Here is a 19,960-nt window from a genome sequence, read left to right as displayed (position 1 = left end):
GAAACCTCTAATGCACACGCCATGCTCACTCAACACTTGATTCAAAAATATTTTGAATGTCGGCTGTGTTCTAACCCTTGTACCAGGGACCAATGTTCAACAGGGAAAAGACAATCCCTGCCTTCTAGATGTGTCTAGTTTGGGAAGGGAGACGTGAACAAGCAATTAGAGTCCACAGACAATCGCTATAAAGAGTGAGCACAGAGGGCTCCAGGTGCTTGTCAAGGAAGACTGTGGAGGGGAAAATGAGATGTTGTTGCCTTAAGGAGAAAGCTCTCGACCATACTCCCAGAGGTACGGAGCAGGCAAACCCCTGACGTTTTGGGAACTAGGTCCATGATAAGAAGGCCGAAGTGGAATCTGTGATAAGGCAAAACTCTCCCTTGACTGGCCAGGAAAAATCTACTTTCCAACACAAGCTACACACTGCCAGGAGCAGTCCTGTTCCAAGCCAGCTGGATGCTGGCTCTCTCCAGCAGGGAGGGGCTACCTCTCCAGGGGCCACATGAGATGAGGTCCCACTGAGCATGCTGCACAATGATTCATGATATGGGGTGGGGGAGTATGAAAATATTTAGGTATACTAAGGCTCTCAAGTAAGCACAGATCTATAGGGCGTAGGACTCACCCTCCTCTTTCTTGTACCCATCCATTCATATCCATTTATCCATATCCATCCATCCATCCACATCCATTCATCCATCCATCCATCCATCCATCCATCCATATACATTCACCCATCTACTTATCCATCCATCCATCCATATCCATTCATCCATTCATATCCATCCATCCATATCTATCCATCCATCCATATCCATCCATCCATCCATACCCATCCATGTCTATCCATCCATCCATATCCATCCATCCATCCATCCATCCATTTATCCGTCCATCCATTTATCTGTCCATCCATCCATATCCATCTATCCACCCATCTATAACCAACCTTCCATCCATTCATCCTCCATTCATCCATCCATCCATTTGATCATTTGTTTATTTGCTCACTACATAAAAAAAAAAAAAAAATGTATTGTGAGCCTCCCACATGTCAGGAATACTTTCTTAGCATCTTTACGGCCTTACTCTTTTTAAGACTGCAATCCTCAGAACTCCCACCCCCGCCAGGACACTCTCCTCCTCCTCCTTCCTCTATGGTTCTCCATCACATCTCTGTGTGACATGCTGTATGTTCTATTGTACAGTTTGTGATCATGTGACTCTCTGCTAGAATGGCAGTCCCACAAGGGTAGGAATTTCTGTTTGCTGTTTAGTGTTTTATCCTCAGTGTCTAAAACAGTGCCTGGCACACCGGGGTGGGGGGAGGGTACAAGAGGACCACTGGGGGCTCCCTTCTTTTCTCCACCACCCTACCTCCCATGGCCAGGTCAGACAAAGGAGTCCAGCATGGAACACAGTCCAACCTCCATCTATTATATGCAAATAATAAAACCTACAGCTACAGGATTATTATGAAGGTCACGTGAGGTAATGGATGGAGAGTGCTTTAGAAGATATAAAGCAATAAACCAATGCCACGTAATAACATTTAGGGCTCATGAGCCCATAAGATGCAAGTGTTCCTACAGTCAGCTTACAGACATCCCCACCCCATGGATTTCTTCATGCATAATTGCAAAGTGTCCCGCAAATCTGAATCAGTAATCTATTTAAAGCTTATACACAGGCAGTGACTCTGTGCCCCTTCCTCCTGCCTTAAATATGATACTAATCTGTTTTGCTCTTGTTTATGCGTTTAACAAATATAAATTTTTTTTCCACCATCCTGGAGAACTAACTCACTTAGCCCCTGGGCTGTCGAGGTTAATTTCTTCACAAGAAGACCAGAGCTTCAGAAACTGAGAGAGGTTTCCAAAGAAATGCTACAGAAAAAGAAAGAAAGAAATCTGTACACAGGTAAGTGCGAAGGCCCCCCTTCACTTGCCCGTCAAAGGCACAGATCTGGAGCTGAATCTCCACGGGCCTGGGGTTCCATCCGTCAGCTGTTTGGCCAGGCTGGGGAAACGGCTCACAGCCCCGAGCCAAAGTCAGGTGCAGGATTAAAAGTCAGGGCACCCTGACAGCGAAGGTCGGCTCCTAAAGCGTTTGCCCCCTGGTACTTCACCCTCTGCTCCGGGGGGCACAGAAGCAATAAAGGGTCGGGATGGATTTGACCTCCCACTACTGGCAGGAGGGAGGAGGGACAAGGATTTCAGTTTCCGTGGAGCCATGAGAAGCCTGGAGGTAACAGACTTGCGGCTAATCACAGGGATTACAGGCAGCTCAACTAGAAATACAACCCAAAGGCTCTGGACTCCCAGTCTGAGCCCAAACACTCTCTTTATTACTGCCGAGGATCAGAGCTCTGCCCAAACACCCTCTTTATTACTGTAGAGGATCAGAGCTCTGCTTCCCAGCCTCGGCTGCCCAGAGGGGCTCCTCTCCGCCGGGACAGCTGCAGTATCACAAAGGCACTCGGAAGGCCCATTCCTCAGGGTGGGAGGCATCAGGGAGGCCAACAAAGCCCGGAGCTCCATCCTGCACCCGGTTCTCACCAGGCCCCGGGCAAGGCAGCCAGCGATGCTTCTCAGCCCATGATTATAGCTCCGTGGCCTCCACCTTTGTCATCAAACTCAAGGGTCAATGAGACAAAGAGAAACCACAGTCTGGCACCTTCCCTCTGCTCTGCCCACACCCCCACCCGAGAACAACCAGGACAGGCTTCCTCTCCACTGCTCCGCCCCTGGCAAAACGCTCTTCATCCCCATAAGTCACGTTCATAAAATGAGGCAGACGCCCCCACAGAGAGGGAAGGTGATGGGAGCCTGAACTGGAAAGAGACTTTTTTACCCTAAAACAAAAAGAAAGCAAAGTCCTACAGGTACAGTTAACAAAACCACTCAATGCCGAAGCAAAAAGATAAGAAGAGGTATTTCTCCTGGCCCATCCCATTCCACAGCCTGTGCACCCACTCTCAAGAGGGATGTGACGGAAGGATTCCAGGGAGGTGGCGTGACTGTCAGCCACAGAATGCTACCTCACCCAGCGGGTGGAAGTTGGGGCCCAAAGGGAAGCTGAGAGGCAGGATGGAGAAAAGGTGAAGGCAGAGGCCATGCGGGTGGCAGTGACAGCTGGCAGTGGCAACAGTGAAGGAACAGGGTTCTAGAAGGATGGACTGTCATCGGGCATCACCTCTGCAGGGGAGGGGGCAGATGCCAGGGCAGAGCCACAACATTTTGCAGGCCCCACCAAGAACTGGAGAGTATTTCCCCTCCCACAGAATCTAGGTGGGCCTTGTCACCTGCTTTGGCCGATCAAATGTGACAGAAGTGAATCTGTGTCAGCTCCAGGGTCTAGGCCCCCTGAGACCTTGCGATCTCCATCTGCACCTTCTCGGAACTCTCCCACAGTCACGTAAGGACGCCTGCGCTACATTACTGACCCACGAGCCGCCGTGTGGACAGAGGCCCAGACAACAGGCAGCACCAAGGCCCCAGGCCCATGAGTGAGGCCCTCTCATACCTGCCAGCTGAGGCAAGCTGCCAGATGTCCGCAGCCTCATGAGTGACCCCAGGCAAGACCAGAAGAACCTCCCAGCTGAGCCCAGCCAACCCAGAATCATAAGAAATGAGAAACTGTTGTTAACATAAACCACTAAGTTTGGGGTGGTTTCTAACTGGCACAGGCAGACTTGAGCCTGAGGGGATGTAGATAGACTATCTAAAGGTGGAGCCACACAGAAGAAAGAAGAGCCAGGAGATGGAGAAACCCAGGTCCTGGTGATGTCCTCTGATCCACAGAGTATAGCAGTATCTGAAGACACCTCTACGTGCAGATATTTCATCTGAATTGGCTCACACATTTTCTTTCTTCCTTATGCCAGACCGAGGTCGTTTTTCAGTCACCCATGAACCTGGCTGATACAAAGAGAAGGAAGACAAAAGGCTCTGGGGCAAAAGAGTGAACAAAAAAGAAGTCTGGGTCCCCAGAGACTCCTACTTTCCCAGCAACAGTCTCTGGCTTTCTTCTACCCAAGAAGAATCTTTCTAACTAAGCCACTCTTTTTCAGGTCTCAGTTACTCTCAATCAGATCTAATCCCAAGCAGAGCAGCAGGAAGCATCACCATCAGTACAACTAGCTGTGGGTGTCTGGTTGCCATGGAGACTGCGCTAACACACAGATTCCAAACCCACTCAAATGAGAAAGGCCTGATGTAAACCTGAGGGACGCCCCCAACCCCTCGCCTCCCCATTCCTGGTAAAGTACCCCCCTCGATCCATAAGCCAAGAGAGTGATGCCAAATTCACCAACAGCCCCAGGGGAAGTAGCCCCAGGAATGCAGCACCTGTGATCAGCTTAAACCTCTTTGGCCGCAGTCACAATCAAAGGATGCCAATTCCTCTCAGCTCTCCAGCAGGAGTGTCCTTTGCTTTCTCCCTTCCTAACTCCTCTGCATCCCCCAAAGTCAAGGCCTCTGATGAGTCAAGGAGCCACCTAGAGTAACAACAGCCTCCAGCCCGCCTCTCTACCGCCAGCCCCCCCCCCCCCCCGCACACTCCCAATGGCTGTGCTATCTGCTACCCACAAAATTTGCTTTCTGAAAGTACAGCTATGATCATGTCACCCTCTCAAAAACCTCCAGGATCTCACCAAATCTAGAGAACAAAGCAGAAATTGTCTCCCCTGGGTCCTTATGTAATTCCCGAGTGTCTGGGTTCCCATCACCTTTTGCCAATTACCTTCTTACAACTATATGCTGGCCTGTCTCATGATTACAGGTGAATGTGGCTTCTCTTCTCGGCCCTACCTTAGTCCCTTGCAAGGAGTGGTTATATCTTCGCATACTCCCCACAACGCCTTGCACACAGCAGGTGCTCACTAAATGGTTGATGGCTTGGCCTAAGGACAGTTCTCTCCCTGCTCCCACATCCTGGGCAGGTGCTCTCCAAGAAGAGAGCACGGCTCTTCTGCACACAGAGCCACGTTTGGGCCATTTCTAAAACTGCACAGGGCGCCTTTGACGAAGCTTTGGTTCCTGGCTCCTCTCCCTCCTTGTGAGCGAGCCACTGCTGAAAGGCAAGAACTTGCGGCCCATGGCAGCATTCCCACAAAGCACGTGGAAATGGGAAATAGCTGGTCACGGTCAACCCTCCAGACTCGGAGCCATCGCTGGAGAGCGTCATTAATTTCCAACAGTGAGCCCATTATCTGCTGAAAACATTATTTGCCACTTGCTACACAGACATAGATTCAGACAAGGTCTCCTCACGAAAGTCTTTCCTAAGAAACCAGCTCCCTGTGGGACTAAATAATAGATATTAAATTGCCTCTTCATGCCTAGAAGTGAGCTTCTTGACCTGGAGGCTGCCCTTCTCTCCTGCAGTTTCAGGGTCTTGTCCACTCCTCTTCCTCGATGGAATGTGTGTTGACTTAAGAGACCTCTCGTGAGTTCATCGAAAAGAGCCATCAGAACCAGAGCCAAGAACATTGAACTGGTGACCCTGGATGTTTGGGCCTCTCCAAATTCATCTATGCATTTATCTTTGGGAACAATGACTGCTTTCTCATCCCAATGAAAAGATATTCAATTGCAGGTTTAAACTGACCATTGAGTAGATGACTGGTGAATGGGTGAAGCAAAACTCTAACCACAACACTTCACAATAGCCTTATGACAAAAATGATCATGCTGACTTTCTCTGGAGCTCACCCCTTGAAATGTGCAGATCCAAGAAGCCCTTAAAGAAACATCAGTCCAGCCCCTGAACGATTTGGCTCAGTGATTAGCGCATCAGCGCCTGTGGACCAAAGGGTCTCAGGTTCAATTCTTGGTCAAGGGCACTCACCTAGGTTGCAGATTCAATCCCCAGCTCTTGTCAGTGTGAGTGTGGGAAGCAATCAATCGATGTGTCTCTCTCACATCAGTTTCTCTCTCTCTCTGTCTTTCACTGCTCCCTCCCCCCTTCTCTCCCTTCCACTCTCTCTAAAAATCTAAATATCAATGGAAAAAATATACAACAAAAAAGAAACATCAGTCCAATGTCTTCAACTCCCAGCAGAGTCAACAGAGGTCCAATAAGACTAAGGAGCTTGGCCAAGGTCACACAGCTGAATGCTGGCAGACCCTGACTTCTCAGGTGTTGGCTCTGCCCTTACCTGGCAATTCTCCATTCTGGATAAGCCCTTTACTCTCTCTGGATTTCTTTCCTGTCTGTAAACAGAGGCAGCTGGACCAGACTTCAGCTAGAAGGCATGGTAGATTAAGAGGGGGAGCTCTACAGTCAGACTGTGGGTTCAAATCTCAGTTCCGCTCACTGTGCAATCCTGAACAACTTATAGATACTGGCCTGTTTCCTCATCTGCAAAGTGGGGGTACATAATAGCACCTGGTATACACCTCATAGAGCTGGTATGAAAATTAGATGGTCACCAAGTGCTTGCTAGAGCACCTTATACACAGTGAGGGTTCATTAAATGTTAGTTATCATCACCATCTAAAATCTTCTCCAGCTTTAAGGTTGTATTACTCCGGGACTCCAGCGGAAAATGACAACTATCCTCTTTCTATCTACTGGTAACATTTCTCCCCATAATTTCATGCCTTAGGCCAAACCAAGGCCAAACCCAGGCACTGAGAAGATAAAGACAGTGATTGCTAGAGATTTGGAGGGTGATTAAAGGAATCAGGAGACAGACAAGCAAATGGGTTTTAAGAGGCGTCATTGGAGGAGAGCTGATTAATGCTTCCAAGGTCCTGCTAATGTGAAAAACAAACTATAAAACATATTGCTCAGCACGTTTAAAATACGTATGACCCTTTGTGCCAGAAATTTCTCTTACAAGAACATGTGTTTCGATGCACAAGTAAATACTGTATAAATATGTCACTGCAGCATATTACATACGTATTTCAATGCACATATGACACATACATAAACATATGCACGACTGGCTATACAATCACATTGCACCTGTACAAGGTGCAATGGGACCCCAGTCAACTGACCAACAGCTGCTTTTCCCTTTCTTGAGATGTTTATTAAAGCAACTCAGAGCTGTGTTGAGGAAATACAGTCCTTAAGACACCGGGCACTATGGCTCATTTAGCTATCCTGACACTTTGTAAGTGATTAACAAAAATTCTCCAAGGATCATGCTCAGGGTTGACACTGGTGACCTCTGGAAATCGAGGGGGAGAGGCAAGGGAGCTTTCCTCTTTTTTTTTTTTTAAACTTGAAAAACATCTGCATTTTTATACATTCCACTCTGTGGCTAGAGGTGATACATCAGAATTCTCTAGACCAGGATCTCAGCTTGGCACCACTGACACTGGAAGCTGGATGATTCTTTTTGGGGGCTGTTCTGTACATCGTGGGGTTTTAGCAGCATTCCTGGCCTCTATCCACTAGATGCCAGTTGTGACAACCCAACATGCTAAACATCCCTGGGGGGCAAAATCGCCCACTGTCCTAGCCAACAGATTAGGTACATTAAATACACATTATTCTCTGATAAGTATAAGTGATCATTACAGCTCAGGACACCTAGGCTCTGCTGCCTGTCCCTAGTTTGGGAAACATTTATGAGACTCCATCCCTAGCCACCAGTGCCACTGAGGTTTCCCGAGTCTGAGTCCCAGCTGTCTCCCACGTTATGCTCTGACTTCTCTCTATGTATCCGGTGACCTGCCAGGAGCTCCTCTGTGCAACCAGCTCATACTCAAGGTCAATTTTAGAAACGCAAATGACTTCTATTCTGATCAAAAACACATAAATAACTTTTAGGATCTTTTTTTTCCTACCAACTACTTTAAAAATCACAAGTAAAACTATTTTAACCCTGGCTGGGTGGCTCGGTTGGTTGGAGTGTCGTCCTGCACACCAAAAGGCTGTGGGTGTGGTTCCCAGTCAGGGCGCACGCCCAGCTTGTGCGTTCTGTCCCCAGCTGGGGCGCGCATGGGAGGCAACCGACTGATGTTTCTCTCTCACTGTCTCTCCTTCCTCTCTCTAAACATATCCTCAGGTGAGGATTGGGGGGGGAGTAAAACTATTTTAGATCCTCACGGTTAAGTGAACACCATAATACACTGGTCTGATGGTAGTTTTAAGAAGTTATGTCTTAAATGTTTGTGTTTTAATGCTCCCAAATCCATGCTTACATCTCCTGAAGACACTCTGTTTTTTCTTTGTTTCCTTTTGTTTTTTGCCTTTGGCTCCGTAAATCTTAGAGCGGCTTCTGGCCTAAAAGTAAACCAGAACAGGACCCCCGAATGCCTGGTCGGAAGCATTAAGACAACACAGAACAAAAGACTTCCTGAGTGTCCCACCATAAAAATGTTGAAAAACTAGGCTCCCCCATCACTCATTTTGAACTTGACATTTAAAAGGCTTTCATCTAAGTTTATGGAGCTGCAAACGATCTCACTTCTAGCACATAAACAGTTTAAACAACTGTTTGATCAGTCATTCGTATGTATCCAAGCAGCACAGGGATTTGACTCCCACCACTACCCACCTAAAAGTTCAGATAAGCGGAGATGCACATTTGTGTTTCATGCACTTTTCTGAGTTATACTCTACACACACCGAAAGGCACAGGCAAGCTCTCCTTCAAAAGTCAAAAAATTCGCTTCATTCCTTTTACTCCAACTTGTATTTAATTACATTTCCCCACAGACTGTGATCCTGGAGCAACGCATAGTTTAGGCTAGAGAGTCTATTATTGATTCCTTAACGTACCTCTCTTCAATATATTTATACATTTCAATTCCATTCTGTAAGATTTCCTATGAGCCTAGGGCTCTAACTGCTTAAAAGCAATTTCCTGGATGGAGTTACCATCACAACCATTAGTGGTAGGAAACAGATCCATAACAACAAAAATATAATACTGTACATGGTTCATAATTATTAAACATTAAAAAGGAACATATTCTTGGAAATGCAAATTTTCACGGATGAGGCTTTTTCTTGTTTTTTCAATTCATTCGTATATATGTGGATAAATATTAAGTAGTCATTGCTATAAAAAGACAAGCACCAATTTGTTTCTATTTTCCTTTGTTTTCTTTTTTTTTTTTTTTTAACACAAGACACTGGAAAGTAGATATTTTATTATAATATTGTCATTTTGTTCTGTGAACTCTTTCCAAGTTACAGGCCCCAAATCTCATTGTGGTCCATCATGGAAAATTACTTTTAAGGATCTCTGTGCTAATGATTTGATTAGATTCACATCGAAGGGCAGGACAGCAGCTGAACTGCTCAACGATTTGTGCCCAGTGATCAGCGGTTAGCATCCTCCACTCTCTCCACACCACCACCACCACACAGGGTCCCTCTGTTTATGCGTGGAGACTGTGCTCCCCAGAGGCAAGGAACTAAGGTGAGAGCCCGTCCTTCTCCTGTGAAATGGGAAAGGGAGGCTGAGCCAGGGAGCCTGGGAAAGGAGCCCCAGCTGTCAGGGCATCGCAGGCCAAGCAGCTCAGTGAAGGACAAACCAGAAGCTGAGGACCTGGAAACTGTGTTATCACCCTGGGTGCACCCCTGTAACACTGGGCGTGTCCCCACCTGCTCTCCACAGTGCTGCTGACTTAGAGGACCTCTGGGAGGTCCCACCCCCAGGCTAGTTTTTGCAAATCACAGGTCTATTCAAACAGGAGAAAGTAACTACATCCTGAGCAACCAAAAGGGAAAACTGCACGTTATATGCCTTCTGATGGGACTCACACAGCTGGAACACAGGGCACCACTATGACATGCACAGACCCAGGAACGGAATCTGAACTAGTCACACCCCTAGGTCTCTCTGGGCTCACAGGAGATGTGGACAGGTGTTGGAGTATAGCAAGGGATTATTGTTAATGCCACGGTGACTGGGATTAAAAAAATACAAGGCATTCTGGGTGACATTACATGTCCGGGATTCCCTTTTACAAACTATTCCAACCTCCCAAGAAAGTTGGGGGAAGACAAATGAAATGAGATTAGCAAAATGTCAATAATGACTGAAGCTGGCTGCCAGATACCTGGGGTACATCATAGAATTCTCTTCTCATTTTTATATGTTTAAAAATTTTATATGTTGAAAAATGTCTATAACAAAAGGTCTTTTAAGGCGGGGGGGGGGGGGGGAGAGAAAGAGAAGTTTAATTAGTGCCAACAAAGCCCAGTGCTAGGCCTTTCCTAAATGTTATCTTGTTTTATAAGCCCTCGGGCAGCTGCCCAACAAGCCTCTTTCACTGTCTAAAGAGAGGTGGGGCATTAAATACACTGGGAACAAATGAGGTTGGTGATAAGCGGGAGCCCTTAGCACCTGGAGATCAGAGACCATCCTGATCACACCCGGAGAGACTGGAAACACCTCTCAGCAGAGAAATGTCAGAATAAACAAGTCTCAATTTACATTCCTCCTATGACATACTACTTACCCCTGCAGCAAAGCCGAGACTGCCATCTAAGATCCGCCTCTGCAAATGAAAACAGGGTGTTTCAGTTTCTAAGGGGTATTTCCTGGGACAAGAGGGATCCATAACCCATAAGAGAGCCACATGAATAAAGACTGGCCCACGCCTGCGTTTTCAAGCTTTACTGGAAGCCTGGATCTGACCCTTTTTAAAATGGGCCAAAATACAGGGGGGGGAATTTTTTTAACTTTCCATCCATCCCACAGCCAGAGTCTCCTCTCAGTGTGGTGCACAGTTTTCAAGGGTTCCCATGTTACCTCTTACATTCTCTGTGAATCAGGACTAAGAACCTTTAGTAAGCAGCTGGCCGAAAAGACAGAAACTTACAAGTGTTGGCGAGGAGCGTGCAGACCAACCAAAACCATCCTGCACTGCCGGTGGGGGTACAAACTGGCACAGCCACTGAAGTGACCACAGGCACACCCTGTGACCCAGCAGTGCCACGCCTAAGACATTACCTAACAGGAACACATACTCAAAGTCACCAAACACGTGTACAGAAATGCTCTTAGCAGCACTGTTTGTGAGAGCTGAAAACTAGAAACTATCCAATGGGTACATCCATTAGGATATATTCATACAACAGAATACCATACGGCAGTGAGAACACACAAAATATATATGAATGGCGCTCACAGTCAGGCAGAGACATCCAGTAAACTGGAAAACAAACAGGGTGAAACAGGCAGACACAGAAGAGCACATACTACATGATTACTCCATTTATATAATGTATAGAAACAGAGAAAACTACTCTCTGCTGTTGGAGGCTAGGAGAGGAGCTGCCTTCTATTGGAGGTGGGGTGTGGGTCGTGATTAAAAGGGAGCCTAAAACGGCTGCTGGGGGGAGAGGGGGTACTGTTCTAGTGCTTGATCTGGGTACTATTTTCATGGGAACATGTGAAAAAATTATCAAGCTGTACATTTATGAAATGTGTATTTTTCTATATGCATCTTATATTTCAGCCAAAAGGTGTTTTTTTTAAGAAGTGGCCTAAATTAGGAATATAATCTCTAGCCACGTGAACACCTTACAGGCACGTTGAGATGTTACTCATCAGACCTGTGAGACTCCCATGAGGTCTGCGTAGCTAGAGCTGCGGGGTCGCTCATCTCCAGCCACAGGCAGCCCTTCCCCCAAGTGACTATGGGGTGGCAGGAAGGCTTTGACCCCAGTGAGCCATGCAAGGGACATTCTTCTCAAGGCACGCCATGACATCAGCCAAGTTAATCTAGCCAACTCATTTAATCAAGCCAGGCAGGTATAATAAAGGAGAGCGGTAAAACCATCCTACCGGCATTCATCTGGATCTTCAAAGGAAAAACATGACACTTTTATTTAAGGTCAATAAACCTGTTGTTCCAAATAAACTTTCAGGAATTATTTCAAGGAACTAATCAGATATGTGCTCAAAGATTTGTGTCCATCATAACACTACTTCTAAAACCAAGAAAAAAGGCCATAACAGAATTGTCCTGCAGCTGGAGATTGGATAAATAAATTTCGGTACATCTTTATGATACGATACTACATAACCATCTAAGTAATCAAAATAATCAAAGTAATCAAAAATCCATTCAGGGATATGGGGGCTGCTTATGATATCAAGTGAAAAGCTAGTTATAAAGCATTACATACAATTTGACCCTATTACATAAAGAAAATAGACATGTATATACTTAAGCATAATCAAATACAACTGAACAAATTTGAACAAATACGTTTTTTTCCTGAGAAGTAGGATTAGAAACTTTCTAAGTTATTTCTTCAAGCTTTTCCATATTTGACCAGTTTCCTAGAATTAAAATACGATTTTTTTTAAGTCAGGAAAACAAGTTCTGCGTGAAGCTACACCAATGTTGATAACAAAGGGCAGATGTCTGAGTGTCTCCTACCTCAAGTGACCCTCATCGCACCCCCATTTCAGTTGGGTGAAAACTGAGGTTTGCTCGGGGACAGAGCATACCTCTGTGGACTCACACCTATTGCGGCCTTTGTCTCCCCACTTCCCACACACACTCCTGTGCAGAAAGGGTTAACACAGCCCACCTGAGCCTGCTCTTAAATAGAAAGTCCTGCTCTCAAGGCTGGGTTTTGGGAACTTGGGACTGAAACTGCTCCCTCCATTCCCTAACCGATCAGGAGGGTCACTGAGCCTATTGATGCGGGACACCTGCTTCCTTCTGCGAGTCTGAATTTTGGTGGTAACAGTGGCCAGAGCCCAAGAAGAGCCTGAGTCTCTAATGGGCGTCCCTGGGCAGACACATGGAAGTAGTGCTGGGAAAGGAGCACCCTGGGTGCCCACCGCAGGGCAGGAGCAGCGGGAGCTTGGGCACACGTTTCTCTAGGCTCTGCCTGTGTCTTCCACTCACTGAGCCTGTTTTATGCCCTTTCATTATAACAAACCATAGGGACAACTACATGCGGAGTCCCGTGGGCCCTTCTGTGAATCAGCAGACATGTGGGTGGTCTTGGGGGACCTCCTATGTGCCTCCACACAGGGAAAGGCCTCAGCAACCCCTCCTCCTTTCCAGCTCCAAAGGGGAAGGGGGCGCCTCTGGGATGGCTCTCCACTTCTGAAGAGCCCCACAGCATCGGCGAGGGCCACACGGGGCTGGAGGTTCTACTCATCATGGTGCTGCACTTAATTCAGATCTCAATGGCCAGCTAGACCCCAGAGAGTGCCCCTCAGATCCTTCCTTCTCGGAGCAAAAGAAACTGGTAAATGTGGAAACGTGGGCTGCTCTTTCCCTGAGGGCTCAGGAATAGGACCCCGTGAAACCCGTGTGGCTGTCAGGAAGGAGAGATGCCCAGCAGCCTTCTCCTCTGGCTTCTGGGCACCTCTCACTCAGGGACTGGCTTTCGGATGTTTTCACTACCTGTGGACAGTAACCTGGAGTCGGGGTTGCGGGTCTAGAGTTCCAAGTCTCTGACAGAGCCGAAGCCTCCCACTGGGGAGGGAGGAGAGTGCAGCGGGGGTAGGCCGATCTTATCGCTGACATCAATACCTGCTTAACTGGTCTCTAACACAACAGTGACTCCCTGGCCAACCTCCCAGGCGTGTTTGAGTTTCCAGATCCGCCTCACAGCACGTTTAACTAGATCTGAAATCACCTACTCGCTTAGCACTCCTACAATTTCCAAGGCTGCAGTCATCGAGTTATTCACAGATGGCTCTGGGCCTGGGGATGGAGGGAGGCAAGGGCTGAAGAAGACTAAGGAATTCAGGCCCAGGAGGTGGGCAAGGGCTGGGGAGGAGAGGGGTGGGGTATGTGGGCTGTGGGCTGTGGGCCGTGGGGGTGGGGGTGGGGGAGGGGAATGGGGGAGGGTGGGTGGGGGTATGGGTGAAGGGGTGGGAGCGTAGAACAGATATAAGGTGAGAGGGAGGGACAGATGCAGGGCATGGGGCACATAGGGGTGCATGGGTGTGTAGGGGCATAAGGATGAGTGAAGGTGGGTGGGGTGGGGTGGGGTGGGGTGGGGTGGGCAGGTATGGGGTCTATAGGCCCAGGGTGAGGTGGGTCTGAGTGTATTTATCCCAAAGGGGGCGGGAGAGGGAATGAGGAGCCCTGGATTTGTAGTAAGAGAGGGGGACTCCAGGAGGCTGAATTACTGGGCTCCTCACTCCCTGCTCCCTCGGAATGTGGAGGGGAGAAGCAAGTGTTGCGGGGGCTGCAGACACCTGCTCTCCAGGCCTGGCAGGGAGAAGGGGGTGCAAATGAGAGCACAGTGGCACTGGAGACCCTGCCACCCTGCTGTGCGCAGTGGAGGCAGTTCAGAGCCTGAGAGTCCCCACGAACTTCCAGATCTGAGTCAAGACAACTCACCTGCCCACTAGAGAATATGAACACGAGAGCTGCCCCAGCCGCCGTCATCCCCCAGGTGAAGAAGGTCCCCAGCAAGGCCTGGGACACAGTGCTGTAGCCTTGGAGCATTCTGGATCCCGCTGTGTGCAGAGGAGCGAAAGAGGGTCAGTGCCTGCGGTTCCTTTCAGCACACACACACATGTTCTAAGGCACTTGGACCCCCTCCACCTGAGCTGGCCTGCACCTGGGTTGGTGTATGCAACTTCCCACCATGCCAGCCCTCAGTGAAATCATCTGACTCTGGAAGTAGAGACGCGGGGACACAGAGGGTGACACCAGAGGACAAGACACGGTGAAAAAGGTTACAACACTGGGAAATAGTTTCAGAGAAAGCAGCTCAGAAAATGTGGATTATTGAGCCTGGAGAAAGGGAGGGTCTGACTGCAGCCTTCCCGGCCATCCTGCCTATTCCTCCTGTCCCTACCAATCATCCGTTCTCTCTTCTCCAAATACAGGTAACTAGCTCAGGTTTCCGCTTGAAACTCATCCACCTAAGTCCTAATCCAACCTTTAAGAGCTCCCCGTGGAAGTTCCTGTGGCCTGCCAGGGGCATACTCCATCGACTGACGTTCAAATAGCCTGCTGACAATTCAGGCCTGTGTCTCCATTACCACTGTGCCCTGTGTGGGCACCAGCTTACCCAAATTACGGATGGAGCCTAAGCCCCACATGGTCCTGCTCAACGCCTCTCTCAACAAGGTTCCTTCTCAGAATGCCTTCTTTCCCAGCCCCTTGCCTTCACATCCAGGGCATCCTCTGTTGCCCACCTAACGCCAACTTCGGTTCCATGCTTTCCGATCCCTCTCCCCTCCCGTCCCTGCGCACAACCTCGCTGCTCCTTTGTGTGGGCGTCCCTCCTTCACCTATCACATCATTAGTTGCATAAGAACAGGTACGATGCTTTTTTACATTTGGCACCCCTGTACATAGGGCTCGCTGGCAGCCAAAAAAATGCTTGCTGAATTATTTCGGGCACCTTGGAAAAGCTTACCTCAACAGGACACTCAGCAAGGACAAGGAAACGGAGCCCTAAGTGACATGTTCCCCAGTCAACTGCTGAAGCTGAAGTTACAGCACTGCCCACCGAGGAATGAAAAGCAAGGACCATACCCTCCTGTTTTTGCTCGGGGAGCCTCCTCTGGACTTGAGCATGTTTTAAATCCTAGCTCTGAGGTGACAGGGAATCGGACTCTCGCTGTGGAAAGTTACAGGGCGGAGAATTCCACTTGTTAAAAAGCCCGGTACACAAACATCGGGGCCCAGGGCCTCATCTCAAAGGGCTCATTCAGCTCCTCACTGATCTTCCAGCTCCCACAGGTTATTAAAAAACAAACTTCTTTTCCAGTATTGAATGTGCCTTTTAACAGCTACAGAAAAGCGGACACCATTTGCATTTGCCAAAAGGCCAAAGTCAAAGTGGGTTTGGTTTGGGGAGCCCGTGGGCGTTCCTGGGGGGTAGTGGGAGGGGAACACACTCTTCTACTCCTGTCCATTTACAGCGGAGCACCCCTAGACATAAGAAGGGACACATAAGGAGAAACCAAGGCTGCATTCTTCTCACCCCGACAGTTGCAGCCTTTATCGTTGGCCACACAAGCCAGCACCCTTGGGAAAGTTTCTTCCCTTTGCTGTCTTAAAAAAGGTGGTCCAGCAGCGGTGACCCCCCCCTTGGGACCTAGTGAGAAATGCAGAATCTCAGCCCCCCCCCCCACTTGCTGAATCAGAATCAGAATCTGCATTTTATCCAGTCCCATGGGGGGATCGTTATGCACATTACAGTGGACAGCACTGGTCTAAAACTAGACCAACTTCTGCAAGACCTGGAGCTTAGAAAGTGATTCTCCTGCCCTGTGAGGGGCTGGCAAGGCCCCTCAGAGTCTCAAGGGAACGAAGAGTTTCCCCAGTAGGGGACACCAGCACTGTGGGGACAGGGGGTGTCAGCCTTGGCACCTCAAAAGTAGCTTCCGCAATGGGGCCCTCACTTCCTCGGGATGTGGATGTTAATATATAAACCTTGATTAGATTGCAAGGGGGGGGGTGTTGCGGGGGTGTTACTCTCTGGCAACCCCAACTTTAAACATGCCAACACGGTGCACAAGTGTGCACTCTGCTATAGCTGACCCACGGTTTCTTCCACTTCTCTCCTTTAGACCTGCTGCCCGGCTTCCAAGAGTCACCCTCAAGATACTGGTGCAGCTGCAGAGGTGGAAACAGCACGCGCAGGCCCCGACCCCCCAGGGGAATCCACAAAAGGGAGCGCGGTGCGGGCTGCTCTGACTGTGGGAACGTTCTCCAGGGCCTCGCTGCTCAGGGAGGGGTTCCGCGGACCAGCTGACCCGGGCACTGGTGGGAGATGCACAACCCCAGGCCTGCTGCATCTTAACCGGATTCCCAGTCAAGTTCCCGAGGTGCTGCTGACCCCCCGCCACCCCCGCCCCCGCCAGGGGGAGGGGACACAGAGCAGCTGGACCGGCAGCCGCGGGCGCCCCCAGGGCTGCAGGGTCCCCGGCGCCCACAGTGAAGCGCTGCGTGGAGAGGACCTTGGAGAACCACCGTCCAAGGGAGACAGGGCAGGCCCGCACCCCCAGCCCGCCTGGGACGGGCAGCTGGGGCCCTGCTCCCTCTCCGCCACCTGCCAAAGCCGCCCGGTCCCCTCCAACCCCTCCTCTCCCGGGGGGCGCTCCCTGCCAAACTCCGTGCGGCCCTTCCAAGTCCCACACTCTGGTCCTGACGGGACCCCGGGCCGCCAGCCCGCCCGAAGGCGCCGAAGGAGAGAAAAGCCGACTCACTCCGGTGCCCTCTCCAGCCCCCACTCCACTGCCATGGGCCCCGCCGCCGCTCGCTCGCCGGCTCCGCTCCCGAAGTCACTTCCTGCTTCCCTCCCGCACACGTGGCCGGCGGCCACCAGGCCCCGCCCCCCGCCGTGACGGGCAGATCCCGCCGGAAGAATCGATTCTCTGGTTCACAGCCGACTGCAGGCTCGGGAACAGGTGGGGCGGGCGGAGCAGAGGCCCGAGGCGGAGCAGAAGGGACGTTCTGCACGTCTAAGCCTCTGCCGTCTTATCTGGAGCCACAGAAACCCAAGGAAGGAGTCTCTGTAACACCCCTGATGTCGTTTATGGCACAGCTGAGTCTCGGGCCCGGAGGGAGCGGATCAAATTGTTTGAAAGGGTCTAGGGGTGGGGTGGGGAGAGGGAGCTGGAATCTCCCACCATCAGCATCATTCTCTTCTAGGCCAATGGCCCTCAAACCGCAGCTCCCAACAGAATCACAGGAGTGATGTGGAAACACAGGGAGCCAGCACCCTCAGAGGTTCCGGCTCTGGAAGTCGGGGTGGTCTGAGACTTTGTGTCCTGAACTACGCGTTGCTGGGATCGCTCTGAGAACCAGTGCTCCAGGTCAAGAGCTTTGCTCTCCCAGCCTTCTATAAAAAGACCAAAGGGTACAATTGCTAGATTTAGCCAAAAATTAAAACAGTATGCGTGGTTAAATTTGCATTTCCGATAAACAACAAATCGTTTTTTTCATGTTAAGTGTGTTCTGTGCAATATTTGGGACACGCTGAGCTAAAACATATTTCATATTTGTCGTTTATCAGAAATTCAGATTTAACTTGGCATCCTGTATCTTATCTGATGTCCCTACCAGAGGGTAACATGGGGAGAATAGCCCTGGACAGTGTGGCTCAGTGGGTTGGAGCGAGTCGCAAGATCCATGCCTGGTCAGGGCACACACCTAGCTGGCAGGTTCAAAAAGTAGCCAATAGATGTTTCTCTCTCACATTGACCTTTCTTTCTTTCTCTTTCCCTCTCTCTCTCTTTCTCTCCTTCTCTCCCTTCCCCTCTCTCTAAAAGTCAATGAACATGTTCTCAGGTGAGGATTTTTTTTTAAAAAAAAGTACAAAAATATAAAGCTTTTTCCTTCCTTCTGCGTATCTCCTCTGCTCACTGCAGACTCCACTGTCTCTTCGAACTTGGCTTATGAAACTCTAGTCCAGAGATAAAACCTTTAGGAACCTCAAGCTGGTGCTAGCAGAGCATTAAAGCAAGCACCGAGCCTTTCTAATCGTGGAAGTCCGTGGGACTCTATGGTCTCTGCCCGCGTGAGGCGGATTCTGTCACTGAGACTGTGTCACTGAGACTGAGACACTGTGTCACTGAGACTGTGTGACAGGGCCAGGCAAGGCAAAGGGTGGTTATTCAGCAAAAAAAAAGTCCACCCAGAGATTCTGAACCAGAACGTTCAGGATGGAGGGAAAACTGCAGGCAAGACCACGGCTGGAGTCCACCATCCTGGTCCGAGCCAGCCCAGGGAGGGATGCAGCAGACACCTGCTGGGGAACCCAGGATCTGGGAAGGAGAAATTTCAGTTCCTAGTGGGAAGGAGCGACCAGGCAAGGGAGAAAGTGGGGCCCTCTCAGCAATCAGAAACTAGGGGACCAGTATCTAGGGCCTCCAGGTTTTCCAGGGGCCTATGAAATGGTTAAGAAATGAAAAAAATAAAATATTGGTTCTTGGGCTAAAGAAAAAAAGCCGTAGAAATTTAAATTAATAAATATTTAATTCAATGCCTATAAAACCTTGTTAATTGTTGACTTTGGTATTCATAAAAATTTAATTATGTTCGGAAAACAATCTGCAGCGTAGCTTTCCTCACTTCGAGAGAACTCCTTAGTATGCGTAACAATGGCCAAGAAACCACAGCTAATCATAAATGAAACACGCTTAGGGCCAGATAATTTCCAAAACAAAATTATAAAAATCTGATGATTTTTATGAGGGGGAAAGTTCAACATGGCATGAGGGAGCAGTTCAACATGCTTGGTGCACGACGGGGAGAGATCTCAAAAAAGCAGGAGCTCTGCAGGGCCTTCAAAGATCTGAAGAGGCCCCAGGGAACATGGAAGGAGGCAGGATTTCAAAAAGCTTTGTTCCTCTCTCCAGGCGCCCACAGAGGACAGGGTGGTGGGGAGGGAAGCCCCCTCAAGTGCAAAAGAGAAGGTAGGGAGGTGGTCCCTCAACGGTCTATAGTCAAAAAGAGGAGCAGACCCCAAGGCTCTCCAGACCCCCTGGGACTGAACTGGGTGACAAGACCAGGGCTGGAAATGTGTGGCTGCTGCACAAGGGCATCTGAGAAGCCCTGTGTAGTGCACTGAATGGTGGCCCCCAAAAGATATGTTCAAATCCTAACCCCTGGTGCCTGTGGCCTTATTTGGGGAAAGGGTCTTTACAGATGTAATTAAAGATCTCAAGATGAGATCACCCTGGATTAACCAGATGGGTTCTAAATCCTTTGACACATGGACTTCTAAGAGACAGAGGGGAGAAGACAGGACACAGAGCAGAAGGCCATTTGAAGACGGAGGAAAGATGGAAGTGACACAGCCAAGGAATGTCTGGGGGCCTCAGAAGCTGGAAGAGACAGGGGAGGATTCTCCCCTAGAGCGGGGTGGGGGGAGAACGAGGGAGGAAGGGAGGAAGCCACTTCTCTGTGCTAACAGGAACTATCTCAACCTAACAGGGAGGCAACCAAGCTTCCTAATTCAGATTCCATAGGTTAAATTCAGTTTATGGGTTAAATTGTGCCCCCCACAAAATTCACATGTTAGAGTCTTAACCCCC

The 19,960-nt window shown here is 49.3% G+C and overlaps 1 protein-coding gene across 5 annotated transcripts in view; it reads right to left on the bottom strand.

Annotated features, from left to right (window-relative positions):
* Nucleotides 1-17,236, bottom strand: part of SLC39A11 (solute carrier family 39 member 11) — a 156,695-nt gene extending 139,459 nt beyond the window's left edge. For all 5 annotated transcript variants that reach the window (XM_081162810.1, XM_081162811.1, XM_081162813.1 and 2 more), the window contains exons 1-3: nt 17,129-17,236; nt 14,301-14,419; nt 10,437-10,475 (exon numbers count right to left, since the gene is read on the bottom strand). In XM_081162810.1, the coding sequence (XP_081018936.1) occupies nt 10,437-10,475; nt 14,301-14,408 (147 nt within the window). In that variant the 5' untranslated portion in view covers nt 14,409-14,419; nt 17,129-17,236. The remainder of the gene's footprint in view (nt 1-10,436; nt 10,476-14,300; nt 14,420-17,128) is intronic.
* Between the last annotated feature and the right edge of the window lie 2,724 nt (nt 17,237-19,960).

Source organism: Miniopterus schreibersii (genome assembly GCF_964146895.1).
Source record: "Miniopterus schreibersii genome assembly, chromosome: 16".
Taxonomy (NCBI): Eukaryota; Metazoa; Chordata; class Mammalia; order Chiroptera; family Miniopteridae; genus Miniopterus; species Miniopterus schreibersii.
Note: the sequence above shows the minus strand (reverse complement) of the source record. Positions and strands in the feature narration are given on the sequence as shown.